General features: G+C 37.7%; 2 protein-coding genes, 1 long non-coding RNA gene, 2 other non-coding genes and 1 pseudogene across 5 annotated transcripts; 3 read left to right on the top strand and 3 right to left on the bottom strand.

Annotated features, from left to right (window-relative positions):
- The first annotated feature begins 1,971 nt into the window (after positions 1 to 1,971).
- On the top strand, positions 1,972 to 2,043 carry TRNAQ-UUG (transfer RNA glutamine (anticodon UUG)). Its single transcript has one exon. It is a non-coding gene; the product is annotated as a tRNA-Gln (tRNA).
- Positions 2,044 to 3,211: 1,168 nt separating this feature from the next.
- Positions 3,212 to 4,054, top strand: LOC148789989 (uncharacterized). The gene has a single exon (XM_088893838.1). It carries the CDS (start codon positions 3,212 to 3,214, stop codon positions 4,052 to 4,054), a length of 843 nt encoding a protein of 280 aa, XP_088749964.1.
- A 3,998-nt stretch (positions 4,055 to 8,052) lies between these two features.
- LOC104611750 (uncharacterized) lies at positions 8,053 to 8,973 on the bottom strand. The gene has a single exon (XM_010278949.1). It carries the CDS (start codon positions 8,971 to 8,973, stop codon positions 8,053 to 8,055), a length of 921 nt encoding a protein of 306 aa, XP_010277251.1.
- A 2,879-nt stretch (positions 8,974 to 11,852) lies between these two features.
- LOC148789988 (protein FAR1-RELATED SEQUENCE 5-like) lies at positions 11,853 to 14,377 on the top strand (annotated as a pseudogene).
- Positions 14,378 to 17,878: 3,501 nt separating this feature from the next.
- LOC148789987 (uncharacterized) lies at positions 17,879 to 19,884 on the bottom strand. Its single transcript, XR_016079875.1, has 3 exons — positions 19,749 to 19,884; positions 19,477 to 19,672; positions 17,879 to 18,219 (listed from the first exon to the last, which is right to left on the bottom strand). It is a non-coding gene; the product is annotated as an uncharacterized LOC148789987 (long non-coding RNA).
- A 422-nt stretch (positions 19,885 to 20,306) lies between these two features.
- On the bottom strand, positions 20,307 to 20,378 carry TRNAQ-UUG (transfer RNA glutamine (anticodon UUG)). The gene has a single exon. It is a non-coding gene; the product is annotated as a tRNA-Gln (tRNA).
- Positions 20,379 to 22,766: the final 2,388 nt, after the last annotated feature.

Genomic DNA, 22,766 nt, shown 5'->3' with positions numbered 1-22,766 from the left:
TCTTAATTTAACTGGAGGGCCAAATCTGCCCTCATCAATTCCCAACGCCTAAGATTCTCTTTGTCTCTCCTCTCATTGACCTTGTATTTGTCAATATAAATTGATCAATCGAAGGGTTTTCAGAGCACCATTCTTTGCCCAATGCAAAGGGTTATTCTCTATAGCTAGGATTTTCATTAGCTTGCCCTCCCGATCCCATCCTAATGTTAGCAGAATTGAAGAAGAGTTGAGCAAGCTTAGAATATTATAGATAGTATCAGGTGCATGCTTTCTCACTCAAAATTACCTAAGCCTTTTTAAGGAAAAGCCATGAGGACTATTGTGGGTTTGATCAATCTCTTTCCCTCAACTGCTTTAAATTGTGAGGTTCTTGAAGGAGTTTGGAGAGGAAAATCTAGATGACGTTCCCAAAGATGTTAGGTCCAAGCTTGATAGCAAGTCCAAAGCTTTGGGTCCAATAAGTTTGAATAATTTATGGTAGAACATGGGTCCAACAAAACTACCTTAGACCACTATATTTTTGTAAAATATATTTTTTTATATAACTTTTATCATTCTTTTACTTTATGTAGAGGAAATATTGATTGTTGGTAATGAGGCCAAGATGATTGAAAAGTTATCAAAAGAGTTGAGCTAGATCATTCTATAGAGGATTTAGGACTGGAAAAATAGATTCTCGGTATGGAATCCATTGTGACAAGAAAAATAAGAAGCTCTAGCTATCTTAGGAGAGGTATGTTATGGTATGTGTAAGACCTGACCTCGCTCATGCTATTAGTGTGGTAAGAAAATTTCTCTCAAATCTAAACCAGATACAAAATTAATTTGCACCTTGTCCTGTTTCACATCCATTCATAACTATGCTTTGCACTCTTACCTGATTCAAGGTTTACATGCACCTTTCTTTTGTTCCATTTTCACCCATTTGTAGTGCAAATTCTGCTTCTAAAAAACCAATGTCAAATTTGTTCGACCTTTATCCTATCTTTGTTTCCCCTCATATAAAGTGGGGACTACATCATTTAGTCCTACGACACTCCTTCCAAATACAAACTTACTCCTACCTCTACTGATCTATTTCCTATAGTGTGGGGATTACATCATTGTACCTCCTATTTTATACTTTATCCATTTGCACCTCCTGCATTTACACTAGTGTAAGTGAAATTACATTGCAAACAAATGAGAAGGGAATTGTTTTTTTCTCAATATTGTCACTTGTGTTTGGTTGCTGAAACCAGTTATCCTGCGGAATTTATTTCTCAGTGTTTGATTGATGAAAAAATTTTGCAGGATTGTTGGATTCATCCCACTTTGACAAATCCATGCATTCTCTCTCTCTCCTAAACATGAATGTTAAAGAGCACACGGTATGACATTGTTTAGCTGGTTGATTTCTGGCACTTCTCTCCAATCCATGCTTTCTCAGCTAACCAAGGTCATACTTCCTAACTTGATCTGGTCCTAACTGTTGCTCCCAGATACACAACAAACAATCTATAATTTTGAACCATCTAAGATTTCTTTCGCTTCTTCCCATTAGCAACATATAATGAGACCCGCAAAGAGATAAACAATATGTTTTAAGAATCAGACCCCACCATGGGGTGAGCTTAAACTATATCACCATAAGAAATTACAATAATAAAATGATATTTTAACAATTTGATTTGTCTTTAGTCTTTGAAAAAAATTTTCTTCATTGGCCAAATCGAATATGATAATAGTTTTAAGTTATAACCTTTTTGAATGCAGATTTTTGTCTAGCTGATCTTACAGTTAGGAGTCTAGCACCCATCTGATGGTGCGTGCCTCTGGTATCAAACAAGACACATGTGAACAGGTCTAGGCCCTATTCCCATATGTGGGTTCTAATTTCCTCCAATAAACCTAGGTTCTACCCTTAATACACAATGTTTTCTACAATTTTTCTGAGGATTGAAATGCCTTTTGAACTCTCCATTCACAAGTGGTTCTATGGTGTAGTGGTTAGCACTCTGGACTTTGAATCCAGTGACCTGGGTTCGACTCCCGGTAGGAGCTTGTTTCTTATTAATTTATTTTGAAATGCAAAAGAAGAAATAGGAAAAATAATGAACCCTTAACCTTTGATCAGGGACTTGATACTAGTTTGTTGCGCAAAACCTAGAAATGCAGAATCGAATAACACCCAAAAATGAAAGAAAAAAATAGAAATTTACATGATTCAACTTATAGCCTACGCGTACTTGGTTCAGACCCATAAGCTGATATGGATCAGGTCCGTATCACTGCCTACACTTCCACCACAAACCACTATGAAATTTTGTCTTTAAAATTTTCTTAACATATTTTGGAGCAGATTTATGAAGTGGATCGCCACAAAGAATTCAAGACACAACCATAACACTGACTTTATGTTGTTGATTGAGAAGAGCTTTTGCATCTTTTCTTTTGTTCTCCTTATACTCATTTTAATGTTATATTGTCCATGCTTCAACATTTGCTACAACTGGAGGTTCATGATAGCCAGATTCAACTATCTCTCACAAATTTCCTAACATAAGCTGAGCCTTTTGAAGAATCCTATTATCAAAGTACTCACCATAGAAAAATTGAAACCAAACTTGGAGAGTAATTGAGGATCGAACCAAACTTGGAGCAGGAGATCCCAGATCTGTATATTTCTTGTACGTTAGGAAGCTTTGTGTTTTAGAAGTTTTGTTTTTAGCAGCCTTGTTTTCAGGAAGATATTCTTTTTGGATTAGGAAGTCTTTTGGAGATAGAAGTTGCATTGCATTTAGGATGTAGGGTTTTTAGAAAGTTTTGGGAGCAAGAAACTCCATCGAGTTTGTATATATATATATCATAAGATAACAATGGAAAGGCACAACCTTTGGCTTCCGAAATTTTTCTTGGTATCAGAGCTACCTTCTGGCAAGTCAAATCCAGCAACCCTTTGATATGAAGGTAGTTGGCAGCCATTATAAGATGTTAAAGCTCATCAACACCGACGTTGATGTACTCAGAGTCCCAATTCTTGATTTCTTCGTGAGACTCATTAGGATCGTCCATCTTCTTCTTGGAATCAAACTCGACGTGTTTCCTGCAATAATCAATCACCTTGGGTAAGATATTACTGCTGACGTTGAGCAACGGAATCACACCGACACCAAAGCCATCTTTGACCATTTGCTTGAACATCTCAGACGAGTCTTGCTGATCGGTCACCATGGCTGTCAACAACGACAGGAACGGTGAGAGCTCGAGTAAGTCTGTTGGACAGTCATCTCCTTTCTATTTGCATCCATCAGATAATCCTAGAATTATTATCAGTCTGGTGGTATTGAGAGGAGATAACTATGATGAATGGGCAAAGGCGATGAGAACTGCTTTTCGTTCCAAAAACAAAATCGGTTTCATCGAAGGCAAAGTCACAAAGCCGGAGAACGATACTCCAGAGATCGATCTATGGTGGATTGTGAACTCGATGTTGGTGGCTTGGGTTTTCAATACTGTCGATCCATCACTGCGTTCAACTATCACGTATATGGAGATGGTCAAGGAGCTTTGGGGTGATTTGAAGGAACGATTCTCGATCGGCAACGGACCCCAGATTTATCAGATTAAATCCGAGCTTGCTAACTGCAAACAACATGGACAGACAGTGGTTGCATATTATGGAAAATTGAAGGCAATGTGGGACGAATTAGGAAGCTACTCTAAGGTACCCGTGTGTACATACGGGTGCAGGTGTGGAGCGGTAGCCGAATTGGTTAAAGAAAGAGAAGAAGAGAAAATCCACCAATTTCTGATGGGTTTGGATGACGATATATTTGGAACTGTGCGTTCCAACATATTGAGTATGGAGCCAATTCCAAATATGAACAAAGTTTACTCAATGATCATACAAGAAGATCGACATCGATCCTTGGCACGAGGTAAGGAGGAACGGGCAGATGCAGTTGGTTTTGCAGCACAAGCCTCGCAGACATCGCGAGACAGTAAAGCTGCTTTAAAAGACAAAACAATTGTGGTCGATTTGGCCATGAAGCAAAGAATTGCTTCCAATTAATTGGATACCATGAATGGTGGGGAGACAGACCCCGCGATACATCGACCGGGTGTGGAGCAGGACGAGGAAAAGGGAGTGGACCCTCAGGAGGATGTGGCCGAGGCACGACAAAAGCTCATGCTGCTCAGTCATCAGCGTGGCGTGAGGTGGCTGCTAATGCAGCTGTAATTGACGGAGACAGGACCGGATTGAGCGGGCTTAATGACGAGCAATGGCAGACTCTTGTAAGCATGCTTAATGCTTACAAAACCAGGTCTAATGAAAAACTCTCTGGTAAGAATTACTCCATTGAATGGATTATTGACCTGGGGCGTCACACCACATGATAGGGAATTTAAATGTGCTCGTCGACACCTATGATGTTGCACCTTGTCCTGTTAGGTTACCCAACGGTACGCACACCGAGGCCGTGAAAGAAGACACTGTTGAACTTGTAAATAATTTTAAATTGCTGCACGTATTATTTGTCCGAAAACTCAATTGTAATTTATTGTCAGTAGGTCGGTTATTTCGTGACACAGATTGTATTGTGACGTTTACTAATAAGTTGTGTGTGATACAGAACCGCATCTTGAGGACTCTGATTGGTGCGGGTGAACAGCTTGATGGGGTCTATGTCTTCAAGGGTGTGGCGCCGGTTTGTGCTTACAAGACAGATGGAATTGGGTCATGCGATTTGTGGCATCGGAGATTGGGGCACCCTTCTTATCAAACGGTTAGCTTGCTTCTTAATATCAGTAATAGTAAGAACAAAACCTGTGATGTTTGTTTGAAGGAAAAGAAAACTAGAGATGTTTTCATTCAAAGCGGCAATAAAGTGACTGATTGTTTTGCATTGATTCATTGTGACTTATGGGGTGCTTATAGAGTACCTGCATCTTGTGGTGTTGTATATTTTTTAACAATTGTTGATGATTATTATTGAGCGGTTTGGATTTATTTGCTGGCTGAAAAAAGTGAAGTTGGTCGAACACTCAAAAATTTTTGTACAATGGTTGAACGACAATTTAATAAGAAGGTTAAGGTGGTGAGAAGTGATAATGGAAAAGAGTTTAAATCCTTGAAATCATATTTTGACGAGCAAGGAATTTTATTTCAAACTTCCTGTGTTGGAACACCACAACAAAATGGTCGCGTGGAGAGAAAGCATCGTCATATTTTGAATGTGGCCAGAGCACTCCGGTTTCAAGCTCATCTTCCGATCAATTTCTGGGGTGAGTGTGTTTTGACCGCAGGGTACTTGATTAACTGGGTACCTTCGACCCTTTTTGGTGGTAAAACACCTTACGAGATGCTATTTTGACAAAGTCCTTATAAACATCTCAGAGTTTTTGGTTGCTTGTGTTTTTCGCATATTTGGGACTGTGACAAATTTGCCGCTTAGGAGTAGGAAATGTGTCTTTGTTGGGTACCCTTTTGGGAAAAAGGGGTGGAAATTATACAATCTTGAATTTGATGATTATTTCGTCTCATGAGATATGGTGTTTAGTGAGGCCGAGTTTCCCTTTGCCACTCCGGAACATCAACCCTCAGTAACCAGTCCTCCCATAGCCAAGGAAAATGTTGGGTTGCCTTTGACTATCCAACCACTGAACTCTGCGACCACTCCTCCTAACATGGTATCTGATTCACCTCATAAAGAAGTCAAGGGGAGCAACACGATCGATGAATGACATCAGAACACGGGTAATGATGAGGAGGCCTATATGAAACCTCCTCCGAGACTGGAAAGGTATGCAAACTCCAAAAATCTTTGTATCCGGGACTATCCAACCACCGAACTCTGCGACCACTCCTCCTAACATGGTATCTGATTCACCTCATAAAGAAGTCAGGGGGAGCAACACGATCGATAAAGGACATCAAAACACGGGTAATGATGAGGAGGTCTATATGAAACCTCCTCCGGGACCGGAAAGGTATGCAAACTCCGGAAATCTTTGTATGGTCTACGGCAAGCCCCCCGGAATTGGTTCTCTAAATTAGGTGCTGCCTTGAAAACTTTTGGGTTTGATCAGTCCTATTTCGATTATTCCTTATTTACATATCGCAAGAATGGGCTTGTCTTGCACATCCTGGTTTATGTTGATGACTTAATCGTTGGTGGGAATAACCCGGAGTTCATACACAAATTTAAACAGTATATGAATCGGTGTTTTCACATGAAGGACTTGGGTGTTCTTAAATATTTTTTGGGCATCGAAGTGACTTGCGGATCATTGGGTATATTTCTTTGCCAAAGAAAATATGCGCTTGATATTATTACAGAAACTGACTTATTGGGGTCCAAACCTGCTCACTGTCCTATTGCTTAGAATCATAAACTTGCCCTTGCTGACGAAGAATTCCTGGATGACACTAAACAATATCGACGTTTTGTGGGCCGTTTGATTTATTTAACTATTACATGGCCGGAGCTCAGTTATTGCATTTATGTCTTGGCTCAATTTATGCAGTGTCCTTGTGTTGATCATTGGGATGCAACATTACGTGTGGTTCGTTGTCTAAAAGGACATCCTGGTCAAGGGATATTTCTGCGCTCTGATAGTGATCTGCAATTGTTATGCCTATTGTGATTATGACTGGGCGAGTTGTCCTCTAACTCGTCGCTCTGTTACTGGGTATTTTGTCATGTTAGGAAATTCCCCCATCTCCTGGAAGAATAAGAAACAACATACTGTCTCCTATTCCTCTGTCGAGGATAAATACTGGTCAATTGCTACTATCAGTTGTGAGTTGAAGTGGCTAAAAAGTCTGTTGTCGTCTTTGGGTATATCTCATCTTCAACCTATACGCTTGTTTTGTGACAATCAAGCTGCTCTGCACATTGCTGCGAACCCTATATTCCATAAGCGAACCAAACATATTGAAGTTGATTGTCATCTCATTCACAATGAGCTCCAAGCCGACACCATTGCGCCTTCCTTTGTACGTACCGGTGAACAACTTGCCGACATTTTCACAAAGGCTCTTGGACAAAAACAGTTTATTTTTTCCTTCCCAAGTTGGGCATTCGCAATCCTCATGCACCACCTTGAGGGGGAGTATTGGACAAGATTCGCGAGAGTCCTAGGAGATCCCAGATCTGTATATTTTTTGTACAGTTAGGAAGCTTTGTGTTTTAGAAATTTTGTTTTCAGCAGCCTTGTTTTTAGGAAGATATTCTTTTTGGATTAGGAAGTCTTTTGGAGATAGAAGTTGCATTGCATTTAGGACGTAAGGTTTTTAGAAAGTTTTGGGGAGCAAAAAACTCCATCGAGTTTATATATATATATCATAAGATAACAATGGAAAGGCACAACCTTTGGCTTCCGAAAATTTTCAGTAATTGAAGAAACTTTCTTGTTTAACTCTCCCACGTTCATATATAGTTGTTTCTCATAAATTACAAATTAATGTTCAACAAATACATTCTAGAGAAGCATGCTACCGAATGAAAAGGCCTCAATTTGCCTCATCACATAAAGATGGCAAATTCTCATGGAATTGGATTGGTTGAATTCAAAGTTCATATTATTGTTATAGTTTCAATTCCTCAATTATTTAATTTTGGTTTACCAGAAAATATAAGCTCCATATCAAAAAATAAATAAATAGCAACTGGAAAAGAAAGGAAATACATTCCATAGCAAGTTGACAAATTCTGGGGAAATTTGTTGTTTTTTTTTGGTAATTCAATTTATAACCTGAAAGCATGTCAAAAAAAAAAAAAAAAAAAAAAGACTGAAACTCATCGAAAAATTTCAGCAGCTCTTTGAATTAAAATCTATATTAGTGCACTGAAAAAATAAATCAAAAGAATAAAAGAACCAATTATTGTCAAACAATTGTATTGCATTATCTTGTAATGATGTACTATAGACTTTCATTGATGATGTGTATAAATAAGCTACAAAGCAGTAGCTTTTAAAACATATGATATAACCCGTTGGCAAAATCCTTTAAAATGTAGATGCCAACCTTGGGTCAGATTTTGGGAAAATTGCAGGAAGAAATGTTTAGTAAGCCAATATGTTAAGGAGGGTGACTCTCATCTGGATTAAGTGCCTAAACATGCACTCCAAACCACTCTCTAGATCTTCAATGGTGACTTCCAAACTATCCAACCTTGTCTTTGCTTTTTCCATCTTCTTCTCAATATCACAATCTTTCCTTGAAATTCTCTTGCTTATGGCATGGATCGTAGCATCAACACTCTCTACGTCATTCTTATTCTGATTGCCTTCATAAGTTGTCTGCTCTTTGTGCACAAATTTTGAAACCAATATCCACGCACTAGATTTCCGCTTTGACATGGACACGGACATGATTGTCAAGAGTGAATGGAAGATGGAGATGGTGATAACACACACTTGTTTTAGTACTCTAGCAACCATTGATAGATGGTCTTCTACACCAATCAGTGGAGAAGATCCAAGTTTGTTTTCCATTTGCTTCAATGCTTCTAGGCCCTTGATAATATCCTTCTTCATCTTCTTTCTTGCAGAGATGAAAGCATTTATGCAGAATTGGAGGCTTGACTCTTCAGTACATTTTCTTCTACGAAGACCAGATTGGAGATCTTGAACGCTTTGTTTCATCAGCAACAGCAGGTCCCTTGTAGTTCCACACACGTCCACCAATTTGACAGATGCATCTAGAACTTCAGAAACCCATTTCTGGTCTGGAAACTGGAAGAGGGCTTGTTGCGTGGAAGGCAAGTGAAGAAGATCCTTGACGCATTCATACACATCTCCAAGGCCAGAAAGACCAACACATATGGTCTCTGCCTTTGAGCTGGATGTCGACAATTCCTCCCAAGCCTTTAATTTGTTCAACTCGTCGTCGATCGTAGAAGTGACAGGGTGTGATCTGGCAGGCAAACTATTTGAACGAACATGATACCGGTTCTCAGATTTTTCAAGATAATAGCCAGCCATTGTTTTTCTCTCATTGTGAAGCTAGAAATTCAAAATCTTCTGCAGTGCGAAAGTTTCTGGTTCGATCATCTATTTATAACCAAGATTAAACATTAAAAAATACAGATGAGTGGAGGCAACAAGAATCTTTGGAAATTGGCATCCTTACTACTTCCACGTGACTAGCAAGTAAATTTAATGTGATTCTTCCTCTATATTCGGTTATGTTGTCACAATGTTGGCCAGCAATCTCTTTTTTTTTTCGAATGGTGAAATTATTAACCATGGAATTTTGATGTTGATATGATATAGGTCCACTTCTATCCTTGTCTGCACAGCCATGACGCTATACTCTGTGCAGATCTCACAATATCTTCTTTAACAATTCCTTCACATGCAGCTGTCTGTTCAAATTATCTAACTTGACCCATCAGTAATAACTAATAATACTGAGAAATTAATTCAAATAGTTTATTCTAGATGTAAATGTTGAGATCTCGAAAAATATAGAAGATAGAGAAGATGGAGAGCGACAAAATTAGCATTTATTATATTTGTATGCATGAGTGGCTTGTTATCAGCTGGTCTCCATTGATGCAAAACCAAGCAATAAATATAAAAGAAAAAGCACTGGTCGATATTTTGGTTCCGATTAAATTTTATGAGTTGTATTACCGGCCGAGGGAGACCAACAGTTAGCTGAGGGGTGGGGATTCAGATATAGTGCTCTTTCCTTTATTGCCGTCGTTTGCTTTTGTGAGTTAATTACGACGTAGGGAAATTTTTTCTTTATTTTCAAAAAAAATGGATTTGGGGGCAGATATAGGTTTTGGAACCCGTTCAAGTATGGATAGAATATGGTATTAGGTTAAATCCAATCTTTTTCGTCTTGAACTAATGTATTATGTGTTGAGTTTAATAATAATTTAAATTTTATGTAAAGGATAATTCATATATATATATATATATATATATGTGTGTGTGTGTGTTATGTGTTTTTTTCCTCACTGCATGAGGTTAGATAAGTTATAATGGAGTATTGCCAAGAGGTTATTATTATCTTCATGTTTGCTTAGCATCATTTTTCCTCACCACTCAACTAATTGTGCTTAGATACAAAATTACTATTTCACTCCAACTTTCAGCTTATTCCAATCCAAGAGGATAAATTCATTGCAACATCTCCGAGCTTGTATGGGAAGATAAACATAACCAATGTCTTGCCAAATATTGACCAGGAATATTTCAAGGTTCTATCAATAAAGAATAGTTTCAGTATTTCAGGATCTGGAATTCATATAAAGGTATCATCAAGAATAGCTTCAGTATTAGGTGGAGGCCCACATAATAAGCACACCCAATAAGAAATTAAGCATTTTCCATAAAAAATAAATAAATAATAAGCACAACCAAAATACAATTAAGCACCGGGTCTAAAGTTTAAAGTTTAGGTGAACAATGGTCCAAATACATCACATAAGGACTAGTTATACATGCACACGAAAAGAATCCCAATCCTAAATATAATGATTGTGAAATGCATGGTATTGATCCCCTCAATATGAAATTTGTGGGAAGATTGCAATGACTCCATTCGGATATGAGGATAACCTTAAAGTCGTATTATAGGTCCATATAGATGAGCAACTAGCTTAGACCCTAATGGATCATAGTGATCAGTTTTGAATTGGTCCCTAACTCAATGAGCTTCGTTATATCTACAATCTATGCAACTTGAATCCATTATGTTAATTTATTCCCTAGGGTCTTCTAGGCCTTTTTGCGCTAAAGAAACATAATCAGTCTAAGGGGTAGTATTACTTTGTAGCCTAGAGCAAAGGTACATGGTTTTTAGGGGTGGTATTACTTCGCAGCCCAGAGCAAAAGTAATTTTTCTATGTTATCGAGCTAGAGGCATAAAGGTTGCCAACAAGATGGTTCACCCCTATGACTAGCTGAAGGGAGTCTGAGCTTGTTGGTATAGAGCATATGGTTTTCAAGAGTTTGGTAAGTGCTAAGGTTAACATGAAAGAATTCATGTTGAAGTCCAAGTTGGTTGAGGTTAGGTTGAATCGGGTATACTTAGGTAGGAATGTACCCTGAGTGAACAAAACTTGTACTAATACTGATGTTTCTTCTTACTTGAAGTAGATAGGGCTGATAACTGTGGGCTAATTGAGTAATGGAGGAAGAGGAAGTGCACCAAGACAAAGTCGAGGTAAGTGGTAACCCCCCTAGTCGTCACCCAATCAATTGCTCAAGAACACATAGAGATCATAGATGACGACCGGATTGGAATGGGGACCTTTGAGTTGGTTCCTTAGGTTTTCAAAAATGTAGTTGTTTGTGCTAGAGTGGCCTACCCCTATTGTTGAGGTCAATTCTATGAAGAATAGTCACGTGGCCAAGGTGTAGGCCCAAGGGATCTACCTTCCCATGAACTGGGTGGAGGCTAGGTCTTACTTTACTAAGGTTCTTTAGTGTTGTGCCTATGTAAAAGCAATAAGGTCGGTATGATTTTCTTCTATCACATTATTTGGTTTATTTTTCCTTATTGTCCTTAGTGATCTTCTTTTGCAAGGCATCTTCGTTGTGAACACTACCTGTGACCACCTTGCCTAGTTGTTGACGCAATTCAATGAGATGTTAAAGGAGGAGGAGACCGAGAAGGCTAAGATTGAAAGCCTGAAGGTTGAGGTGAAGGCATTCATGGGGAGGGCTCAGGCAGTATGAGAGAAATCTAAGGAAGTCAAGTTAAAGGTTACTAAGCTCGATTCCCAATTGGTTGAGGAAGGGGCCAATGCCATAATTGCATATATGGCATGGAAGGACCAACAGGGCCCCTTGGATGAGTATGTAGTGATCATCTTCATGTACAAATTCTCAATGTGTCAGATGAAATGGACAAACAAGATGAAGAATGTATTAGGCTCTATAGTGAAGATGAAAATATTGCAAATAAAGATTGTCACATTGCCCATAAATTACTATTTGATGACACAAATGGGGATGAAATAGAAAGCACTATAGAGAAGCCAAAGCTAGGCATGCTTTTTGATAATTTGGATGATGTATATCTATTTTACAATGAATATGTGAAAAGAATTGGATTTAGTACTCGAAAGAGCAAGGAACACAAAACAATGGGTTAATAAGAGATAAGACATTTTGTTGTTCTACTCAGGGTTATTGGAAAAAACAGACCAAGAGATAATGTGAAGTATCATCGTGATGATACAAGAATTGGATGTCAGGCACACATGCTTGCTTCTTTAAAAGAAAGTGATCAATATTGCATCACGCGGTTTAAAAAGGAACACAATCATGAGATTATAACTCCAAGCAAGACATAAGTGTTAAGGTCACATAGGAGAATGACAATGGCCCAAACTACTTAGCCTGCTATTGCTGACGAGTCAGGTATAGCTCCAAAAGCCACTATAGAGTATATGTCCAATCAAGTGGGAGGAATTAAAAATCTGGGGTTTCACTCATGTTGGTTATCATAATTACCTGCGCACAAAGAGACAAAACAAAATGGAAAAGGGAGGTGTAGGAGCTATTTTAAAATTTTTTGAGAAATTACAGATGGAGAGCTCTTCATCCTTGCACTCCATAGAACTTGATAGCACAGATCAGATTACAAATGTCTTTTGGGTTGATGCAAGCATGGTATCTGACTATCATTTTTTGGTAATGTAGTTTGCTTTGACACCACCTCCAGAACTAATAGAGATCAACGGCCATTTGCACCATTTGTTGGTGTTAATCACCATAGACGAACAATTATATTTGGGGCCGCATTAATGTATGATGAAATTGTCGAATCATTTAAATAGGTTTTTGAATCTTTCTTGATTGTAATGGGTGGAAAAAAGCCAATAACAATCTTAACAGATCAATGTGTGGCAATGGCAAAGGCCATACAATACGTCTTCCTAGAGGTTAACCATCACCTTTGTAATTGGCACATTTGTCGGAATGCGATTAAATATTTTTTGCATGTTTTTTGTGTTTCCAAGACATTTTGAGAATGATTTTAATAGATTGATATATGATTAAGAAGAAGAGGAGGACTTTCTCACGGCTTGGAAAGAAATGCATTGTAATTATAATTTGAAAGAGAACACATGGTCGAAAGGGCATTGGTTTATGGGAGGAACCACTTTTTTGCAAACATGGAAAGCACTCAAAGGAGTGAAAGCATAAATAGTTTATTAAGGGGTTATTTGAAATCATTGTTAAGTATATCCTGATTCTTGGACTATTTTGAAAGAGTCGTGAAAGAAAGGCACCAAAAATAAAATGTACAAGTGCCAATTCTTCAATAAACTACAGATGTTTATACTCCCACAATTTTTGAGGAATTTGACAGAGAGTACCATAATTCCATGATCTATTTTGTAGACAATAAAGTTAAGGTTGATGAAGGGATTAAGATGACTGTAAGCATGTATGGCAAGAAGCATGAGTATGTTGTAATATTTTCACCATTGAATTTGTCAATCTCATTTAGTTATAGAAATTTTGAGTTTGTTGGATTTCTTTGTGGTTACGGGTTGAAAGTGCTTTCTGAAAATAAGATAGTGCATCTTCCCTCCCAATATATTTTGAAACGATGGACAAGAAATGCATAAAATAGAACTGTAATAAACTATCCTGGTTATGCAATTAAGCTTGATCCTAACCATGGATATACTACGAGGGCAACTGAATTGGTGAGAATTTCATGGGACATATCAAATAAGGTTACAGAAAATGAAAAAACTTGCGAGTATGCATTGAATGGGTTTCAAAAGATTTGCATTGGAGTCAAGAAAGTAATGGAAGCTGGAATTACAGGTGGTACACAAACTGCTCATTCTATAAATATTAGAGAGGACAAAGATTTGTATACACAACATGGAAGTCAACTAGGATCATGTGAATTGGTTAAGGATTTGCAAGAAGAAGGAGATAAAGAGGAAGTAGAAAATGCAATATCATTTGATGATGTCATAAACAAGGTAGGAGGATTTGAAAAGAAGCCTAAGAGTGGCAAAAATGGTCGTGATGGTGGAGTTAGAAAAAGCAACCATTTGAGAAAAGAAAGAAAATTAAAATGAATTCACAACCCCATCCACCAATTTCAATTAGTTTGATAATGGAAGCTCAACCTCCAGCTCATCTTTATTCGGTATTATATCAAATCACATGTGTATTATTTAGTTATTTTTATTATTACAACTTTAGTTCTTAATTGATTTATATGTTTGTTTAATAGGAATCATACGGTGTTGGTTCAATCATGACAAGTACACTTGATCTTAATCAGTTTACATGTCAACCATATGCAATGAATGTTGACACCATTGGGTTACCAAATGTTTTGGAACATAATCAATTTGCTTCTCATAAGCCAATAACCATGATAGAGTTGTTATAGGAGTCAATAACTTCAGGCACAATTGACAATTAAATGAGCCAAGTGAAGTTTGCTTATTTTGCTACTCAGAAACCCATAATCAGTTTTCCATATTCCTCAATATTTTGTTATCTATTGCTGTAGAGAAATATCTTGAATGCACCTTAATGGCATTTTGCACAAATCTGGATCACGAAAACCAATCAGCTTCTGGAGATAGACATTTGCACCATCTTGGTGAGTGAAAGCCATAGGTGAAGTCTACAAAATCATTTTTTCTTCTATTTGTTGAAAACCACAGTGAAAGCAGTCATCATCATCATCTTCATCATCATCATCATCTAAGCCTTATCCCATCTATATGGGATCGGCAGTCGATAGAATTTTGGAGTTGCTGGAATATTTGATTTCCAGTTTTGTTTATTGGATGGTGACTCCTTGTTATATGAACTGATTGTTTTACTGATGGAGTTGAGTTAGTGTTATATTTATGAAGTGATTGTGTTGGACTTTAAGTGAGATATTGTTATATGAATGGGACTAGAAGAATCATGACATTGGTTTTTGCTAGCAAGAAAATTCCTTGTCACTGTGATATTTTTATGAGAGAAAGAGAAGAGCTTATGCATTTTGTGTTTCATTTTCAATCTTTGCCACTATGTTCATGTTGTCATTCACCTAAATGAATAAATATTTTAATGTAAGTATGTACAGCTCACCAAGACCATCAAAGAACACTCAGACATCAAGAGTAACACCACATAAGCACTTACGAACAGCTTGCAATCAACCCCCATGCTGTGATGAACTTGTAGTACATCGCCACCTTTGTGATGAACCCGCAACACATTAAGCAAAACTGCAATAAACCCGTGGTCCACCAAGTCTAGTCAACGCCCGAACCTAAATAAACATTAGAAACACTCGTCCAAGAGACCCAAGCACACCTAAGTGTGCGATGGAGCCACACCTGCTGTGACGTGCGACGAACTCACAACCCATGAGCCCGCTCTGGATGACAGGTTAGAAAGGATAGTAGGCCGAGCCCACGGCGAGGCCCACATTGCCCGGACACACCTAAACCCACGACAGCAAAGGACTTTACGATCCGCCACGTGGAATCGACGAAGTATCGACCATCGAACAGTGATGTCACTATTGCCACATAGGATTAGTCATGACACGTAAAAAAGGTAGTAGCACACATAAGTAATGAGGGATCTCAAGGATAAGAAAATCCAATCATTGAGAAGATCCCCATGAGACACGTGGTGATACCCTATTAGCACATCCAATAATTGACAGCGAATCAAATATTCCCTTCCTCGATATGAAGCGAATATCTTCATCTCCTACTTTTTAGGATCTCGGGACCTCCTCTATAAATAGAGATCCTCCTCACATTAGGACTCATCTGATCCTAAGCATTTACCATCCAATACTCTCGAATACGCTCTAACTCTCCTATCGTGCAACCCTGACCTAAGAAAAATGGGGTACATAGGACCACTCCTCACCCCAGCCTTACACTCCGCCTACACTTACATTTAAAGTGACTTGTTATAAGAAAAATGGGGTACATAGGAGAGGGTTCTATGTAGGAATGGTAGCGGGGTGAGACGGGGATAGGGAGCCTCTCCCCATCCCCATCCCCATTCCCGCTAACGGGGACAAGGTTATCCCATCCCCATCTTGGCAGGGATCCCCATTCCCTGTGATTTTTTATAATGTAAACCATTTTGTTTTTATTTTCTATTTTATTTAAAAAATAAAATTAAAATAATTAAAATTTACAATCCTATTAGAAAAGATTCAAACGTATTCAACCATATTTTTAAAAATATTAATATATAGATGTATGTGTACATATATACATATATAACGTATGCATACATATATACATATATATTAGTGAGGATCCAAATTATACAACTCCCCATCCCTGCCCCATCCCCACTAACAGGGATAAAAATTTCCCCATCCCCATCCCCACGGGGGGGAAATCATCCCCATCCCTGCCCCATTCAGGGCAGATCCCCACGGTGATTGGGGAAATGGGGAAAATTGCCGTCCCTAGTTCTATGAGCCGTTGGTGAGAACAAACTTTGACAATTATATAGTGGTTAGGATAAATAAATGCTGGTAATGAAGCCCTAGTCCCAAAACACTGCAAAATTTGAGTACTGTTTAGTATGTCAAACGCATATACTTTTGGAAGTGTAGTATCTAGCAGTTGGGACGAAAACAAATGCTAGGGGAGTCTAGGGTATCTAGCCCTAGGCCCAAACGTATGTAAAATTTGACCATACATTGTCTGGATAGGTGAGCTCTAATTGATGAGTTGTTACTTTTGAAACCAAATTTGAGTTCTAATTTCATTTTTTGTTACTTTCGTTGTAGGTTAAACTTATGCATGGAGCCACTCAAGATTGGATGGAGACATAAAGGACCGAATTGTTATATGTTGATTGTTAGTTTAAATGTGTTGAGGGAAATTGGAACTTGTAACTATTTCAAAATTTTAAAAGTATGTTTGGAACTTGTAAGAGATCATGGACAAAAGATGGTATTACTTATGTATGTAATTTTTAGTAAATAGATTCAAATAGTGCTTCTTACGTTGAAGTGAAACAAATTCATTGAAGGACACGGTGCAAGGATTGGTCAGGATAGACATGGTTCCAAATTGAAAAATAAGCATATAGACCTGGTCACATATATCATTATCATAAATTGGATTCCTATGGTTCAAACTAGATAGATATGGGTACGTTTAAGCACCTAGTCTGTCGTTAACAAAATTCGAAGAGAATCAACTCAACCAATTTCAATTTGCTTAGATCCTTGATGTTTTACACATGGATGAATAAAGAGGTAGGTAGTAAAAAGAATGGTCTAATGTTGAATCCATAAAATCATGAGCAGGATTTTATTGTTGGTGATGATAGTTTCAGAGTGTTTTTTTTTTTTGTTTTTTTTTGGTGATGATAGTTTCAGAATTTTAACATTCCAATAATGCTCAAACCTGCAAGTTCAAGGTTAAAATAGAATTTTAACTTATCTTAAGCCATGGGCTTAGATAAGTTATAATGGAATATGGCCAAGTGGCTATTATCTTCATGTTTGCTTAGCATCCTTTTTCCTCAGCACTCAACTAATTGTCCTTACATACAAAATTACCATTTCACTCCAACTTTCATCTTATGCTAATCCACGAGGATCAATTCGTTGCAACATCTTTGAGCTTGTATGGGAAGCTAAACATAACCTATGTCATGCCAAATATTGACTAAGAACATTTCAAGGTTCTGTCAATAAAGAATAGCTTCAGTATTTCAAGATCTGGAATTCATATGAAGGTATCATCAAGAATAGCTTCAGTATTAGGTGGAGGCCCACCTAATAAGCACATCCAATAGGAAATTAAGCATCTTCCATAAAAAAAATAATAATAATAAATTAAGCATCAAGCGTAAAGTTTAAAGTTTAGATAAACAAGGGTCCAAATAAGCACATCCAATAAGCAATTAAGCATCGGGTCTAATGTTTAAAGTTTAGATGAACAATGGTCCAAATACATTACATAAGGACTCTTTATATATGTACACGAGAAGAATTCCATTCATAAATATAATGATTGTGAAACACATGGTACTGATCCCCTCAATATGAAATTTGTGGGAAGATAGCAACGACTCCATTATCCTCAAACAATTATCCATGTCAGCCACCAATTTGTCAAGCTCATCAATTTGGGTTTCTAGATCTTCTTGGTTGTTCATGGATGAAATAGTGTCATCTTCAAAACTTTCAGGAATTGCCCATGCAAAATAATCACAATGCTTCCCATTTGGTTTGTTTGGCTACATAAATGCAACAAAGAAGTCAACATCATTCAAACATCAATATTGTCACAAACATAAAACATGTGAATTTATTATACCACTTGCAACTTTTTTAGGACAAGTGTAAAGCAATCTATTCCAATTTTGATTTGTCTTTGATACCCAAATTATACAACTCCTTCGATCCGCAATCACAAAGCATTGGACTGTATTTTAATTCTCTATGGGATGGTTGATCACAAGTTGACTCAAACCTCATTCCTTGTATCAGAAAACACGTAAACAATTTAGAGGATGATAAACTTGTTTAAATTAGGCATGAATAGGAACTAAGTACCAGCACACCTAATGATGCATTTATAGCATTACACTTGTTCAAAAAGATAAACAATAGCCTTTTGGATGCACATTCACGTGGTTCTCTCATTTTAGTCTAAATCCGTGTAACATATCTATGCACATTCACACAGATTAAGCTCTATTTATTGTCATTCTTTTTCACCTACCAGCCATTTGGATGCTGTTAATCAACTTCCTGCTTTATAAGCTTTGCTTTTCCATCTCTCCTTACCACCTTGTTGATAAGTTCATATTACTTTGTTGTTTTGTCCTGAATTGACTTGTATTTGTGATAAATGCAGCGGGGTCCAATTTGTTGATAAGTTCATATTACTTTCACCTGAACTTACTATTATTTGTAATAATTGTAGGGGTCCAATTCTATCCTGATACTGTAGGCCATGACCTGTTTTGTGGAAACTAACCCCACACAAATATGCTAGTATACTAGAGCTTGAAGGGATTGCCTGATACTTTAGGCCATGACCCGTTTTGTTATTTCCCCAGGGACCACATCTTGAATCATGTCAAGATGGTATTCAAATCCTAGGTACAGCTCCGGTAGATATCCTCATCACTAGTGTTAGACGTCACATGACTGAGGATATACTCTAGTCCTAGGCCATGATACTTGTTTTGAACAACCAACCAACTGGTTTTCTAGTTCAAAGAAAGTAAGAAACTGCTCTTTTTTCCAGCATGACACCCATAGGAGCTACCAAAATAGCTAGATAAATAAACCAAGTTAATCCTGTTTTCTTGTTTTTGGGTTTGCAATATCAAATTTCTGCCCAATTCGAATCTTAAGATCAAGAATTTAGCACCCTAACATGTTCATGACTCAGGACCCTAACCATAAATACTCTCTATAAGGGGGCAACGTCTACAAGACTAGCTACAATGGTTCCAGGAAAAGGAGAAGGAGAAGAAACTTACCGGAGGTTTTTTGCATGTCGCTGATTGAATGCTAGCCGTTGGATGTTAGGAAAATAGTGAGGACGCCATCGGTGAATCAATGAGGATGCCAGGTCAATTGGAGAAGGAGAAGAAGCTTACCGGAGGTTATTTTCTTGTCACCAGTTGAATGCAAGCCGTCGGAGGTCGGTGAAACAGTGAGGATGCCGCCAGTGACCTGTAGAGAGGAAGAAGATAACATTTGAGATTAAACACAGGGTTCCAGGTCAACCGGAGAAGGAGAAGATGCTCACTGGAGGGTTTTTGCTCGCTACTGGTAGAATGTTTCACCGTTGGAGGTCGATGAATCAATGAGGATGCCACCGGTGTCCTTGTATTCTTGAACTAGGGCTTGGGTGAAAATGGGGGAGAGAGGGAGTTCAAACGAAGGGGAATAGAGGAGACTCAATTGGTTTTGTTTTTTTCTGCCCGGTTGAACCAGATAGACTCGAAGGGGCGATGTGCACGTCTCTTATTGGAGGAGGGTTCACGCGCTGTGTGAACCCAAGGGTCCACTGAATCCGGGCTCCCGAGAACCTCAGCTAGATCCTGTCTATTTACATTACGAGTGAGCCACTGATTTATTTGGTTGAAAATTGGACCAAAGGCTGTGTTTGGTTATAGTGCAATCTTATTTGTATTAGTACAAATGCATAGGAGTACAAATGAAAAGAATGCAGATTTTGGTTTAATTTTATTTTAGGTTCTATTTCAGGTCTTATTTTACTTCATTTATATTGCAATCAAACAATATAAGATAAAATTTAAAATAAAAATAAATGAGAATTTACACCCAAATCATTTGCACTACAAAGTCCTACCGGGAGTCAAACCCAGGTCGCTGGATTCAAAGTCCAGAGTGCTAACCACTACACCATAGAACCATTTTTTAATTGTAAAGTTCAAAATGCCCATGGTGAAGGTGAGATTTGAACCAATAAGCATTATATCCGAAAAATTAATTCCAACAACTTGATCCAGATGTAAGGAATGAGACCTAGAAAGATACGACATATGAAGCAGAAAATGGAGACGGACAAATGTAGCATCTATAATATATTTGTATGTACAAGTGGCTTGTTATTGACAATCAATTCTCTTCATTGATGGAAAACAAAATAAACAAAAAACCATGGTTTTGGAATCATCCTTGACCCTAATGGTCGGACCGTTTGGCCTAAAAGTTATCCACGAAATTGATTCTGTTTTATCCTTAGCCAAAAATAATTGACTTGATCAATGACCTACTGACTTGGACGATCAAACCGTGGACCTATTTAACTCAGGCAACAGTTTTTTATCATTATTTATTTTTAGATTGTTTTTTTAAATTCCAAAAGGCCATCCATTAAAAGTGGGGTGGTCAAACTACTGTCCCGAAAAACGGTGGGTAAAGTGGTTCGCTTCTGGGTGTGTTTTTAAAACATTGACGACATATTGATACTGATTTAATTATTATGAGGTTTACACATTATTGATTTGTAGTAGCATCATAATTTTACTATTTTCTCAAGGAGAGTAACATAAGGCTTTATTCGGAGTTATTGGACACTACTATGTGTTATAACTGGATAGACCAATTCTTAGTTAAATTCAAGCTCTAATAAGGGCACTTTGGTGATAAGCTAATTAAATTGATTTAGTAATTAATATACGCAACGAGGGGGGTTTGGCAAAAATAGAGGGGCAAGGTGCCTAAGGCATCTTAGAATGCATAGATATCGAAAAATTATCCAAAATAAAAAAGAATTATCTCAATCGGACATCAGAGTATAAAGTTATGGTCTCTCGAGGTTTGCATACACAATAAGTGTGTAACCTGACCCAGTCACCGGATCGAATGGGTCAACGGTCCGATTGTTTTGACCAAGTTAATGGTTTTCAAGCATCCACCAGGTCGAATGGTCCAATCATTTGATTCAGACGGTTTTTGATCAAATCATGATTGGGTGACGGTTTGAACAGTTCAATCAGCTGGATTAATAATTCATTGAAAACACAAGAACTAATAAAATAATAGCTAATGATAAAATAAAATTGATAAACTATAATTTAAAATATTAAAAATGAACTTGCAAAGCACCATAACCAACACCGGGGCTATTAGTATCCCATATTGTGGTTGAGGCCACGAAAAAAGTCTATAGCCAATAATTTGGGCGAGATAAAAACCATACCACGATATAGTGGAGTTCAAACCATGCCACACCACAACCGAACGTCTGAATGAGGTGTGGCGTGGTTTGAACTCAATATAGTATGATTTCAAACACCGCATTAATGTGGTTTGGCAGTTTGTGTTGGAACCCACGAATAGGGGTGGATTCGAGCCGAGCCGAGCCGAATAGTATAAGGTTCGAGCTCGGTTCATCAAGGTATTATATGGCTCGAGTTCGGTTCGAGCTAGAACATTGAGTTTGGCTTGAGCCAAAAACTCATAAGCTCGAGCTCGATTTGAGGAAAAATATTTTATAAAAATAAAAAATTATATATAAAAATATTTTTTATTTTGTATTTAAAAAATAAGAATTGTTATATTTTTATTATATATATTATTTTCTATAATTTTATTATATATATATATATATGTATATATATATATATTCGAGCTCGACTCGTTTATTAATCAAGCCTGCAAATTAGGCTCGAACTCGACTCAAAGCTCAATTAAAACTGAGCAGAGCAAAGTTCAAGCTGCTCGTGAAAAGCTCGACTCGTTGCCCCCCCTACCCATGAATGAACTTCTGCAATATTTCATTATTCTTAAACAATGATTACATTACTAACAGAGGCATAGCTTTTATCACCGAATTAGTTAAGTTTGTGGTTTCCTAAAATTGAGTAGAACTAAATATGACAATTAGGGCTTGTAATCTCGACCCTAACCCATTTGACCCACCCAACCCACCCACTTTGGAACCCACCCAAACCCACCCAATCTATTGGTGGGTCAATATGGGTTGAGTAATCCATTAGGGTCAAGGGGTTTGGTCGAGGGTACCCATTAGGGTCAGGACGGATTGGGTCAATGTCAATTCTATCTATACTCGCCAAATCTCAAAAATTAGAAGTTGCAGTGATTCAAACTCATGCCTCCAAGTGTAGCCATATCTCATTAAACTTCCAAACCACCATGCCACATATAGATTTTATTAACTTTTGTGTTCACATGCAATTTTATACAAAAGCACTTTCACAAAAGCAATTTTATGAAAAGGACTTTTACGAAAACCCTTTTACAAAAGTACTTTTACACGAAAGCCCTTTTATAG

Source organism: Nelumbo nucifera, chromosome 8 (assembly GCF_055504915.1).
Source record: "Nelumbo nucifera cultivar China Antique chromosome 8, China Antique-T2T, whole genome shotgun sequence".
NCBI lineage: Eukaryota > Viridiplantae > Streptophyta > Magnoliopsida > Proteales > Nelumbonaceae > Nelumbo > Nelumbo nucifera.
Note: the sequence above shows the minus strand (reverse complement) of the source record. Positions and strands in the feature narration are given on the sequence as shown.